General features: G+C 37.6%; 1 protein-coding gene across 1 annotated transcript in view; it reads left to right on the forward strand.

Moving 5' to 3' along the window:
* The first annotated feature begins 420 nt into the window (after positions 1-420).
* The window catches only part of nub (nubbin), a 58761-nt gene continuing 44426 nt past the window's right edge, over positions 421-14755 (forward strand). Inside the window, exons 1-2 of the mRNA XM_032438787.2 lie at positions 421-1086; positions 10679-11697. Coding sequence (XP_032294678.1) covers positions 10818-11697 — 880 coding nt within the window. The 5' untranslated portion in view covers positions 421-1086; positions 10679-10817. The remainder of the gene's footprint in view (positions 1087-10678; positions 11698-14755) is intronic.

Consider the following 14755-nt stretch of genomic DNA (forward strand, 5'->3'; position numbering starts at 1 on the left):
ACACAAGCGCAGCTTTTGTGGAACCTAAGAGAGCGCACGATCGCACTTATGCGCTGGTGTGAGTGAGAGTGAGAGAGAGAGAGAGAGAGAGAGGAGAGCGTGGATACGATTTGGCGAAGAGAGCGCGAATGTGTTATCAGGCAGGCGCTCTCGCCCGTTCGCTCGTTTGCGAACAGGTTGCAATTGCTGCTCGCGTGTTGCATGCTCCAACGCACTGAGACTGCGTGCACGTGTGTGTGTGTGTGTGTGTGTGTGTGTGTGTGTATGGAGTTACAGATACAGATGCAGATACAGATACATTATGTTGTTGTTGTCGTGTCGCCCGCTGCAGTTGCCGCCGTTTGTTTATTTGCTTTTGTATCGCAAAACTTGTTGCCGCATTTCGTTTCGCTTCGCTTTTGGCCCACAGACAACGCAGTCAGTTAGCCAGGCAGCCAGGCGGCCGTGCTGCGCTTTTGATCTGCGCATCTTTAAGATACTTTTTCGTTCAGTTGGATTTCAGTGTTTGCAACTCAAGTGCGCGCGCGCGTTACGATTTTTGTTTAGCAACAGCCGTCCGCCCCCCTCCTCGAAAAAAAAAAAAACAAATACAACTTTGACTCAAACGTAGCCGGTTGCTGCTGTCGTTCTTCCACCTCCCCCCCCGCGCTGCGCCGCGCCGCTGCCAACATCCCCTCTCGCCCTCTCGCCCATCTCGCGCGTCGCGTGTTTCTGTGCGTTGAGGTAGCTTCAGCTTCGTCCGTTTCAGTTTCAGTTTCAGTTTTGCGCTGCGCCGTGTTTGCTCTGCACTTTTTTCAGCGCTTTTCACGACGGCATTTTGCGCGCTTTCGGTACCGCGAATAAATCGCCCGATACGTTAATCATATAGATATATATATATATATATAGAGTATTTCTCAACTTAAAACTGCCGATTTGCCCAAGTCCGAAGTACTTGCTTTGCTAAACGCCGCAAAAAATTTGCCATCGATTTTTGGCAAACATTTAGTGTGCAAAAGTGCGCTTCAAATTAATGAGATATTTGTGTGCTTCATTGTGAGTTTTAACAGGCAGAGTGTGCGCAGTCAAAGGAGTTTAAAGCTAAAGGTAAAGTCCAATTGGGATATATGCAGTCAATTCTTAAGGACATTGAATGATTTTATTCAAAAAGAGTTTACGTTTTCAGATTACAATTAAAATTAAGAGTCACAATAGAATGCGTTAGTTTTGCCGAGTAAAGTGGGAAGAATTTTGTTCATAAAAATAACAATAATTATTAAAAAAAAAAGGCAATATATAAAATTATAAAAAATAAAGATAATAATAATAATGTTTATGGTAATGATATAAATTAAAATATTAATAAAAATAAAAATAAATAATGAATTGTCACAATCATTTTTTATGTTTAGTTACATTCCTTATCAAAAGAAATATCTAAAAAGTAAAACTTTCGAGTACCATAATAATATTTTAAAATATCCTGAATTGGAGGTATTTAACCTAACTTGATTTGGTTGACTTAACACTTCCCTAGATTTAAGACCCAAAGACTTAAGATTATGATCTCTGAAGGCTTCCCTTTCGAAGTTTGGACTCTTCAACTTGATATGCGGAGAGCATCTTCTTTCCTTATGGAACTCAAACTATGAAAATCAATCTTTTTATCGAACTTCTCATTTTTTGTGTAGCTTCTGAACTATCTTTGAATAATGTGCATTTATGCTAAATCTGTTTTCTACTTTTTACACAACTTACCTTAAAGTAAAGATAAATCTATTTGCACTGTAAACAACTTAAGATACTTTTTTGCAATTGCATAATCGGCTAAGAAAATCGTTTACATCAACTATTTCCATATCAATGTCAAAGCTTTAGGCAATGTTTATTGAATGTATTGAATTGCCATCTGCAGATTATACAAATCTTAGGTAAATTTCAACAGAAATCGAGTGTAGTATATATTACAGGGTATACTTTTCGCATATGCCAAGTGCTAAATTGTTTATCAGCAAAAAAATCTCAAGCATAACTATCAAATTTTAACAATAAGCACAGCCACTTGGTAGCTGAAAACAAAATAAAATTTACAAAAAAAAAAAAAAAAAAAAAAAAAAAGGCCAGGCAATAAGTCTAGTGTAAACAGCAAAGTTTACACTAGTCGCACAAATGTTGAAGTGGCTTTCGCAATGTGGCACCAAAAGGCAACCACTGCCCAGCACTGGCAACGGGGCTTGATAAATAATATTGAAATTGAAATAAATACAATAAACAAAAAAAAAATAATAATAAAAAAAAGAAACAGAAATCGAAAGAAAAATCGATCGATTTACACTTTAAATATTGTCGTTGCGTCTTCGCTTGTAAATGTAAATATGCCATAAATATCTATACGTACATTTATATATATATATATGTATTTACTGATAAGCTGTCTTCGATTTGTTTTATTAGCATAACACTTGTGCGGCTCAGTGAAGCTACAGATACAGCTACAGATAGAGATACGTTGAATGAGTGCAAGGCACGGCCAGTTATCTGTGTCTGTATCTATATCTGTATATCTGCATCTGTAGCTGCGTCTTGTCTGCATTTCCTTACCTTATTCAAATGCCGTTAACTGCGCCGCATTTAGTTACAACCGGAGATACATTTGTCGCTACAGATACAGATACAGATACTGCGACAGCTATAGATACAGATACAGATACAGATACCAGGCCATTTGCTGTAACGATCGAGTGATTGATTATTTTACTGCGTTCGCTTGTTTGCACAATAATAAATATTTGTCGTACTCGCAACGCTTCGTCTTCTTCTTCTTCTTCAGGTGCGTTGTCTTCTTCTTTTTCTTCTTCTTCTGTTTATGCCTGCTGCTTAGCCTAATTAGATAAAAATGGTACCGCGCTTTATATGTATGCCACACGTTGCACACGTTGAAAACGGTGCCGTCTCCGTCTCTCTTCTTTTATCTCTGCTTGCTTTCTTTCCTACCATTTACCATATTCGGTCGCCTCTGCCTCTGTGCATGTACATGAACTGATTAGCAGGAGGCGACAACAGCCAAACACAGCGACAAGTTGAGACTTATTGGAATATTTACAATATGTATCTGTATCTGTATCTATAGCCCGTGCTAGCTGTGTCGACAATTGCGTCGAAGCTGTTTAAAGAAATGAGTTCAATTTGTTTGCATTCGGCTGATAAGGCGCCTCCTCTCTGCCAACTAACTAGCTGGCAAGCAAGGTGTACCAGATAATACCTTACCTAAAAAATAATTTCGAAAAAAAAAAAACCTGAAATACGTTAACACAAACACTTTGCATATCATCGCTGACGTTCATAAAAAAATACAAAACAAAAAAATAACGAAACCAATTGACACTCGAAAAACAAAATAATCAATTGAAATGCGACACACAACAAACAAACTGCGTCAAGTCGACTAGGGAATACCCTGAAAAACAAACTGGGACTTTCAAATATCTGACTTAAAATGGAAATTCTTTTTATTAGGCTAAAAAGTTAACCGAATGGAATTGTTGAAATAATTGCCAAGACTCTATTTCGTATTTTTTAAGGCAGCAATATTTAATTATAAATTTATAGAAGAAATTACCCGGCGTTGTCTGGTTCTATTCAATTTCTATTCAATTTGCCTGCATGGATATTATCCTCATGCACTGATAAGATACTTATTCCCAATTCTTCAACCCGAATTTGAGCCGGCGACTTCCTGCTTATCAGTTCTACGTTCAGACTCGTGACAATACGCTTGCAGAGCACAATAATTGTCTTGTTGCTTTTGCTTTTTCTCTATTCGGAATTTCCCTTTCCACCTTTCAGTCGGGATAAGCTCGTGTATGCATTGTATACTCTTGATAAAACCTGAAGTCTTTTCTATGTATACCAATTGAGATTTTTGAGCTTGGTTAAATTTTCCAATTAGTCAGACATTTCCCTAACGGGTCAGTTGGAATCTTATCGATATTTGTGTTCGCTGCAAATTCAAAAGTTGTCTATGTAATTTGAATATGATTCACAATATTTATAAGCAGTTGATTTGTCAGCGCAATTCCGTCATTCAACAGCGCGGCCCGGCGACAAAATTTAGATAAGCTGCATGTGCGCAAACAAATACATAAACAAATACAAGGTACCAAATACCGAATACGTGTATTCATAGATTTCTCGCTTAAGATAAGCAAAGTCTTAAAACCCACCTTGAGGGGAAAACTACAAATGTTAGGGTATCTAAACACACACACGCAATCGGAAGCAAGAATTACGAATTTGCGAAATTAACAACTTCGAGTACTTTTTTCTTTTTTTTTTTTGGTTCTTTCTTTCTGTTCTGAAGCTCTTCTGATTAGAATTTATTAAATTCACCTGATTTCTGCACTTCAAATCGAATTCTCGGAATTGCCAACTTGTTTGTTTTTGCTCTTTTCTGTTTTTTTTTTTTTTTTTTATGGGGTAAACAAACTCGTGGGCTGATGCTGATATGAGTTCGATCAAAGGGCGAGTGCCTGCAGGCACGTTAACACACTCGAAGGGCAGCTGGAAAGTTGGCGAAACGATTTTTGGGCAAGGTTAGGATCATGCACGAATACGATTACACGAGGTAGAACAGCTTAAATGGGGAATAAAAGATATATCTATATTCAAGAGTTTGCCCTGACTGACTGAGATTTTCTTTTCGGTCGACAGTTAGCTACTACGAGAGTGTTGAACTAATAAGCTGGTTCAACTCCTGCTTAAGTGTTTAACTCTTTAGTTTGGTGCTTGGTACCTAAATGTGTACTCCTTTAGCAGAAAGTTAATTAACCTTAAATATAAATCATGTGCTGAATGATGACAGCAAAATTCAACTCAACGTTTTTTCACAGCGTTTGCGCTTAAAATTCCCAAGCAGTTAAAGTTGGGTCGACATAAAGTTGCTCAGTGAGCGGTAACAAAATGCTTCCAATTTAATTTTCAAATAAATAATAAAGCAAACTAAAATGAATATTGTTTAATTAGGTGCTAGTCTTGTGAAATATTCTTGTCAATTTCACAGATAATCTTGGACTTTTCTTCTATCAGATTTCTGTTGAATGAATGAATTTATAACAAAGTTGTGTACAATTTGATTTGATTTTTTTCTTGTGATAAACAAAATGAAGCTGAAAATATTTGTTAAACATTTCACAATCAACTTGAACTTTGCACTCAAGAAATGCGCTTCATTTCGGGTAGTTTCCCTTTTTAGTTAGCTTTAGCCAACCATTCATAATGCGCTCGAATGTGCTCGATATATATATATATATAAATATTGATAAGTGGCCGCCGTGTACCATGTGATTAACATTTATTGCTCAAACTGTGTTTCTCGGAAACTGGCTTCAATAAATTTTTAGTAACAACAATTAGAAAACTGTCACAAATTGGCATGGAGGGAAAACAAATACAATGAGTGCCATTCATTAGTCAATTAGCTGTACAGTCGAATCTGAACAGACTTCTGCGCGTTTCCATTCACTTTGAGTGGGCCTTGCCTTATCACATTGAGACCAGTCTGCGATATCGCATGGAAATGAGTCAATCAATAATACTTGATCATGATAAAGATTACGCGCATAATAATGCAGGTGTCACACACACCAAGAAAACAAATGGAAGAGCGCAGGAAATTGTAAAAGAAATTAATCGTCAGCGAAAAGAGAAAGAGAGAAGGTAGTGGGAGCGACAGGGGGAGAGAGAGAGAGAGAAAGAGAGAGAGAGAGAGGGAGACAGAGAGATACAGAGAGAGAGAGAGAAAGAGAGCGAGAGAGAGAGAAAGAGACAGAGAGCGAGAAGGAGAGATACAAAGAAAGAGATACAAAGGCAGAGAAAGGCAGAGAGGCAGAGAGAGAGAGTGACAGAGAGAGAGAGGGGGGAAGGAGAGATACAAGGAAAGAGATACACAGGCAGAAAAAGATTGAAAGCGACAGAGAGAGAGAGAGAGAGAGGGAGAGACAGAGAGATACAGAGAGAGAGAGAGAGAGAGAAAGAGAGATGAGAGCTGCTTTTAAGCATATTGGTCTTAAATCAAGTTCAAAGAATATTTCTTGACCAGAAATTAGTATTTTAAAATCTTCCTGAAATTGTGCTCAGATCGAGAAGGAAAGAAATTCTTAGCGAAAAAATTATCAAGTTAAAAAATGTACATACATGACTTAAACAAAAATTAGTGTACTTCCATTAAGTACATATCGTACTTATTTAAGGTATATAAATTCTTGTTATAAGTCTTTTATATTTAATCAAAGCCTTTCTAGCGTCTGCTTTTAAATTCTAGGATTAAACATACTTACGAATATTTCCAAATACAATAAAATAAATTTAAGAAACAAAAACGTCTTGAGTTTGAAAGGCCAATTCGAATTCCTGCCATAAATGTATAAATAATATTGTACATACCTAAAAAAAGAAAGAATGATAGAAAAAGAATATTAAAAAATCTAATAAATCATTTGCTATAAAGAAAAAGAGGTCGATAAAAAGGCTGTATGGGAATTAATTTAAATAAACATTTATGCATATCGAGAAATTGTTAATGAGCATTTTTGATTTATTTTTTTGGGCCAATCGGTAATTTGTTTATTGAGTAGCTCTTGAGCTGTGCACACTGTAAATGGGTTAATTTGTCTTAGTGCATAAGTCACAATTGTTTCATGCCCCATTTGGTTGGGTTCCAAGTCCGTCGCTAAGTCGCTAAGGCTCTCTGTGGAACTTAACGGATGGGGCGCCAAATAGGGGCGCTGTCCCATTGTCCCATTATTCATGGCGCGAAAGAGATTTTCGGTATATTTACGTATTGTGACATATATCGATTGGGCGCTAGCTTCGTATGTGTCTGCTGTGTTTGGCAATGCATTAAAAATAATTCAATATTTCATATTTATGCGCAGTACGTGGCATTTTTAGCTAAATTTCAATTAGCATTTTAAGCCAGCATGCTAAAAATATCGAGCAAGTATTTCTATTTATTGTCATGCCGATAAACCACAATCAATCCAATAAGCCCCACAACTAAATGTATCGCCCTGTCCAGAAATACAAATAAATATATATTTGTATAAGAAACCCATTTTTTTTTTCGCCCTGAACTCTACTCCAATTTGCAGAAGGCTGTCGTCATGCTCTTCAATCGCTCAATCGTTCAATCGTTCCATCTTTCAATCGCTTTTTACACTTTACTATTTGTATACCTGTCCATGCATCTTATCAATATTTACATACAACTATGGACAGGCGTATGTATGTGTGCCACACAATTTACGCTATAAATTTATGGTAAACTCTCAAGGCAAATGCAAGTCATAGAAATACAGTAGTCAACAGCTAAGGTGCGCCAATTATCATTAGTAATTGGTAATTGCTTGGGCTCAATTTATATACCACATTATACCTATATTAAAATGGCTATAATTCCTATTTGAAAGCTCCATTATAGACATTGCATAAACCACTTTGTAACTAAGCTTTACATAATCGCATAAGACAATTTCTATTTACATTAATAACAATGTTATTCTAACAGCATGTTATTGCGAGCTCTGCTATTTAAAATATGTCATATTGAAATACCTAAACAGTCTGTTGTGCTTGAGCTTAGGCTATGGGCAGTTGTTAATGTTATCAGTATTCTAAAGCGATAAGAAACTGCAAGATCCTATCTGCGTTATTTACTCTTACATTGTGATTGAAATTGCAAGGGTATACAACATTCGGTTTCCGGCAAGTGATTCTTGTCCTCATTTACGTTCTGTTAATCTCAATTATCAGCATTTTCCAGCATTTTCCTTTATAATTTATGCATCATCTCTGCCTCTTCGATGTTAATTTTAATGGGCTACACATGATCTCACTTTTCTATTACATGTTTTAAATATGTTACGTCAATGTTAACAGAACATATGTAAATTTCTTACAGTACGCCAACTTCTTTATCGTAAACATAACAAAACAAATATTATTAAGAAATGTTATCGAAATGTAAAGTTTGTAGGCTTTCAGCCCTTCGCATTGCGTCCACCTGAGTTTACAAAGCTTCTGGGTGAAGTCGAAACTCATATTTATTTTGAAATACAGAGCATTCATTCATAAGCACAACTATTTCAATCGCTGACTCATGGTCACGTAAACAGACTAAATTCGAAGTTTTACTTCATTAATATAATTTCTTTCAATATATTTTGACTGCTTAAACTGTAAACTTCATCAACAGTTCGTTCCCAATTTATGTGGCACGGCATGATAATGCTCTTAAAGTTCGTAGTTAAACTAGTTAAATCGAACGAAAATCTAAAAAAGAAATGGGCCGCGTCATGTTGAACAACAACATTTCCGCTGCAGTTCCCCTCAGAGTACAGAGCTCTTCCTTCCTGCTCATTCCTTGTTCGTGTTCGATGTCTTTTAATAATGGAACATGACTTGGGGGCAGAGTTTTACGAACATTTAAATGGTATTAACAATTATGCGCGTTAATGTCGATACAAGAATGGAAATTTGTTGCTATCTTCGACTGCTTCTGCTAGGCGAGGCATATTTATTGTGTGATTATTATTTATTCTTATATGATTACCGCCTGCCGGCTGCCAACTGCCTCTCTCCATCTCCATCTCCCTCTCCCTCTCTCTCTCTGTGTCTACCTCCCTCTCAGCTACTGTTTGACGGCTTTTTGTTCGTGTTTTGTAGCTTAAATGGTCAAAAACATCAGGTAGATGACTTGTAATTATAATGCCGGTCGCTGGTCGCTCAATGTGCCGACTCGGCGTCGAGTTGAGGCATTTAATGCGACGACCATTGTGCGTAGTTGCCAGATCAATTGAGACACTCGCAGAAATTTATGCAAAATAATGGGAATTAAAAAAATATATTTACTAAGTTAAAAATAAAATGTTGTCTTGAACTAAACACTTTATCTTGTGAAGCAATCGAAAGCTGCATCTTTTAGGACAGCGCTGCCAGATCAGCGGCGATATTGGGAGTTGCCATATCAGTAGACATTAAAAATGGATTTATCATTGAATTGAAGTACAATTTAAACGGGGCTGTTACTAAAGCTTAAGATAATTTGTTCATAATAAATATATGTGGCTTTGCAGCGTTGCCATATCATTGAAATATAGGAAATCTTTTTAAAGCTTGTAAAATATCTTAAGTTTATTATAAATAAGTAAACAACTAAAATTGAAGAACAGTTCTTAGTATCTCAGTATGAAGTCTATACTTTTCTACTTATGTCAGATACCACAGAGTTGCCAGATCAGTGAAAAGCTGAATGAACTTGTGTAACTTGTAACACATTTGGCAGTCTCCGGCAGGGCAGGGTCATAGAATCTGGACAGCTTTCAGTTGTCGACACTCAGCTCAGGTTTCTCAATCAACTTCACATCAACTATTTCTCGCAGTGTATGGCTCTCTGAAAAATCATAGCAGAGCGCTTTCCGTATTGTTGTGGCTCAGTGCTCGGTACTTTTTGACTCTTCTAGCGATTATGTATATTCAGTTCAATTGCCCTGCTACCTTTGAATCGCCCCGTCGACAGCCTCACCTGTAGCCGTGTCCCCGCCTCCTCCCACCAATCACTTTGCCACCTGACATTGCTTCGATAAGCCAAACAGAGGCGGGGAAGAAACGCAATGATTGGGCGTTTTCTGATTATAATTTGGCGCAAAGTCATGACGTTGTTGTTTTACCTCTTCTTCTTCTTGTTCTTCTTATTGTTGCCAGGTGAAAATATGAAAAAAGGCGCGCGAGCTGCGACTTATGCCTAGGCCGAAAACTAAACAAACAACGAATTTGAACTAATTAAAATGACAAAAACTTAGACGGAGATGATTAACTGAAAGCTGATGGCAAATGTGTTCACATGTCCATCAAACTTGCGATGAGTTTGCATAAATAACAATTCTTTTTACCATGATTATTTGTGATTTATATTGATACCCTGTAAGAATTAGAAATTGCGCTAAGGAGTATTAGCTAGGAGAGGGATCTCTGACAACTAAGAATTTGTAAGAGCCTGATAAAGTTTATAAGATTTCAATTCAAATGTAAGACAAGGAAGTAGATATAAGTAATAAAGCGCATAGATTAGATATAAGGCATATAGATTCTAGTCTTATATTCCATTATATTTTATTTAATTTCCATAAAATTTAAAAATGATTTGGGATAGAAGCGAAAGTTTTAATAGTTATATATATCTTTTAATTAATTAAAGCTCGAGTAGAAGTATTATTATTTTCTTAATATTTCTTCAATTGTCATTATTATTTAATATAATTATTTTCGAACTCTGGAACTATATAAACTACTAATATTTGTATATATATTTTTGTGTCATGGTAGTTAATTCTCAAAACTGTATTTACACAATATTAGCTAAAAATATTAGTAAACAGATTCATTATCAAAGTTCTTCATACCCAGGCACAGGGTATATTCTAGTCAATCAGTCGAAGGCAACGTATTTCTTATGTATTTCTACATTTAAAAAATATAAAATATTATCTTCTGTGCCTAAGCTGGAAAATGGGCTTCAAAAAACTGAAGTATTTACATTTTTAATTGTGCAGACCAGCAGGGCTGGACAGGGTAGCTTGATTTATAAAAACACAATGTTGCAGCCAAAAACTAAATAATTGTAATATGCTTTGGCTAATTGCAGACGTTGTCGCCAGCCAATTGACCAACTCGGGAAGGGAACAAACTCCGGCTGGAATTGTTGAAGGCAAGGTAAAACGTGCTGCTATCTATGTATATGTTGTGTATGCTGCTGCTGTCACAGTTAGCTGTAAACATTGATTATGCCATTGTTGCTAGCAAACTACTATCAACAGCAACAGCAGCAGCAACATCGTCAGCAACAGCTCCAGCAGCAGCAGCAGCAGCATCGCCAACAGCAGGTTGCTAGGGCTGTCAGCTTTAACGGCATGTTACTTGAATACAAAAACGCTTGCAACATAAATCAGAGCAGCAGCAGTCACAACAACAACAGCAGCAGCAGCAGCAGCAGCATTAGTACAGCGGAAGCATTAACAATGTCAACGCCGACAACAACAACCAAATACAAAATGAATAGCGATGCCAGCGACAGCGCTGCAGCAGCCACACTGCGCTATCACCAACAACAGCAGCAACAACATCATCATCATCTGCAACAGCAGCAGCAACAGTTGCAGCAACAGCTACTGCAACAGCAGCTGCTGCAACAACATGTCGCCGGCAACACACCGCTGCAACATCTGAGCAATCTGTTTGGCCAGCATTTGCCTACGCACAGTCTGCAGCATTTGATAACCGCCGAGTACTGGCAGCAGCAGCGTTGCCCCGCAGCAATTAAAAGCGAACCAACAACTCAATCGCCAGCGCCATCGCCATCGCCATCGCCAACACCAACAACAACAGCAGCAACAGCAACAACTGCGTCTGTGTTCGAATTCACGCGGCAGCAACACGTCAATTTTGCCGCCTCATTAGTCGCATTACAACAAAATGATGCAGCGCCCGAGGCGACAGCAACAGCAACAACAAAAACAACAACAACAACAACAAGAATAGAGGCAACAGCAACAGCATCGCAGCCAGCATCGGCAGCAACATCGCCGGCGCCAGCAAGAAGCGAAGCCAATGACGAGGACGTCGACAACGACGATGACGACGATAGCAACATGCAAAATGCAGGCGGTAAGTTTTGAAGTTGATTTTAACATACAGATACAGATACAAATACAGGTAAAGATACAGATACAGATACATATGTGTATCTTTTCCGACAGAGAGCGCCTTGTGCGCCGTGTGATTGAGACATTAGCCAATGTTGGCTAAGTCTGCTTTTAAATTATCTGCGTAGTTTATCTTATGATAGGGTTGTCAGGTTTACAAAATTCCAATCACTTCCGGAATATATAAACAATTAATTGATAATATGTCTTGATTACCACATTTATCTAGAAGAAAACCATGCGCATAAAGCCAAACCTCTTAAAAATCGGCTGAGATTTGACCGAGTTATGGGAATGGGAAGTTCTGACCCATGTCTATATACGAATCTTGGGGTAGGATTTGGACATGAATTTCGACCAAAAAATAGGTATTCAGATACTAATGTCAGATTATTTTAGAGGGAAAACCATGAAGAAAACGCCAAGTCTCGTGGAAATCGGATGAGATTTGACCGAGTTATGGGGATGGGAAGTTCTGACCCATGTCTATATACGAATCCTGGGGTAGGATTTGGACATGAATTTCGACCAAAAAAAAGGTATTCAGATACTAATGCCAGATTATTTTAGAGGAAAAACCATGAATAAAAAGCCATGCCTCGTAGAAATCGGTTAAGATTTGACCGACTTATGGTGATGGGAAGTTTTGACCCATGTCTATATACGAATCCTGGGGTAGGATTTGGACATGAATTTCGACCAAAAAATAGGTATTCAGATATTAATGCCAGATTATTTTAGAGGGAAAACCATGAATAAAAAGCCATGCCTCGTGGAAATCGGATGAGATTTGACCGAGTAATGGGGATGGGAAGTTCTGACCCATGTCTATATACGAATTTTTTGGGTAAGATTTGGACATGAATTTCGACCAAAAAATAGGTATTCAGATATTAATGCTAGATTATTTTAGAGGAAAAACCATGAATAAAAAGCCATGCCTCGTGGAAATCGGTTGAGATTTGACCGACTTATGGGGATGGGAAGTTCTGACCCATGTCTATATACGAATCTTGGGGTAGGATTTGGACATGAATTTCGACCAAAAAATAGGTATTCAGATACTAATGTCAGATTATTTTAGAAGGAAAACCATGAATAAAAAGCCAAGTCTCGTGGAAATCGGATGAGATTTGACCGAGTTATGGGGATGGGAAGTTCTGACCCATGTCTATATACGAATCCTGGGGTAGGATTTGGACATGAATTTCGACCAAAAAAAAGGTATTCAGATATTAATGCCAGATTATTTTAGAGGAAAAACCATGAATAAAAAGCCATGCCTCGTAGAAATCGGTTAAGATTTGACCGACTTATGGTGATGGGAAGTTTTGACCCATGTCTATATACGAATCCTGGGGTAGGATTTGGACATGAATTTCGACCAAAAAATAGGTATTCAGATATTAATGCCAGATTATTTTAGAGGAAAAACCATGAATAAAAAGCCATGCCTCGTAGAAATCGGTTGAGATTTGACCGACTTATGGTGATGGGAAGTTTTGACCCATGTCTATATACGAATCTTGGGGTAGGATTTGGATATGAATTTCGACCAAAAAATAGGTATTCAGATACTAATGTCAGATTATTTTAGAGGGAAAACCATGAAGAAAACGCCAAGTCTCGTGGAAATCGGATGAGATTTGACCGAGTTATGGGGATGGGAAGTTCTGACCCATGTCTATATACGAATCCTGGGGTAGGATTTGGACATGAATTTCGACCAAAAAAAAGGTATTCAGATATTAATGCCAGATTATTTTAGAGGGAAAACCATGAATAAAAAGCCATGCCTCGTGGAAATCGGATGAGATTTGACCGAGTAATGGGGATGGGAAGTTCTGACCCATGTCTATATACGAATTTTTTGGGTAAGATTTGGACATGAATTTCGACCAAAAAATAGGTATTCAGATATTAATGCTAGATTATTTTAGAGGAAAAACCATGAATAAAAAGCCATGCCTCGTGGAAATCGGTTGAGACTTGACCGACTTATGGGGATGGGAAGTTCTGACCCATGTCTATATACGAATCTTGGGGTAGGATTTGGACATGAATTTCGACCAAAAAATAGGTATTCAGATACTAATGTCAGATTATTTTAGAGGGAAAACCATGAATAAAACGCCAAGTCTCGTGGAAATCGGATGAGATTTGACCGAGTTATGGGGATGGGAAGTTCTGACCCATGTCTATATACGAATCCTGGGGTAGGATTTGGACATGAATTTCGACCAAAAAAAAGGTATTCAGATATTAATGCCAGATTATTTTAGAGGAAAAACCATGAATAAAAAGCCATGCCTCGTAAAAATCGGTTAAGATTTGACCGACTTATGGTGATGGGAAGTTTTGACCCATGTCTACATACGAATCTTGGGGTAGGATTTGGACATGAATTTCGACCAAAAAATAGGTATTCAGATATGAATGCCAGACTATTTTAGAGGGGAAACCATGAATAAAAAGCCAAGCCTCGTGGAAATCGGATGAGATTTGACCGAGCTATGGGGATGGGAAGTTCTGACCCATGTCTATATACGAATTTTTTGGGTAAGATTTGGACATGAATTTCGACCAAAAAATAGGTATTCAGATATTAATGCCAGACTATTTTAGAGGGAAAACCATGAATAAAAAGCCAAGCCTCGTGGAAATCGGATGAAATTTGACCGAGTTATGGGGATGGGAAGTTTTGACCCATGTCTATATACGAATCCTGGGGTAGGATTTGGACATGAATTTCGACCAAAAAATAGGTATTCAGATATTAATGCCAGATTATTTTAGAGGAAAAACCATGAATAAAAAGCCATGCCTCGTAGAAATCGGTTAAGATTTGACCGACTTATGGTGATGGGAAGTTTTGACCCATGTCTACATACGAATCTTGGGGTAGGATTTGGGCATGAATTTCGACCAAAAAATAGGTATTCAGATATGAATGCCAGACTATTTTAGAGGGGAAACCATGAATACAAAGCCAAGCCTCGTGGAAATCGGATGAGATTTGA

Source organism: Drosophila virilis, chromosome 4 (genome assembly GCF_030788295.1).
Source record: "Drosophila virilis strain 15010-1051.87 chromosome 4, Dvir_AGI_RSII-ME, whole genome shotgun sequence".
Classification (NCBI taxonomy): domain Eukaryota; kingdom Metazoa; phylum Arthropoda; class Insecta; order Diptera; family Drosophilidae; genus Drosophila; species Drosophila virilis.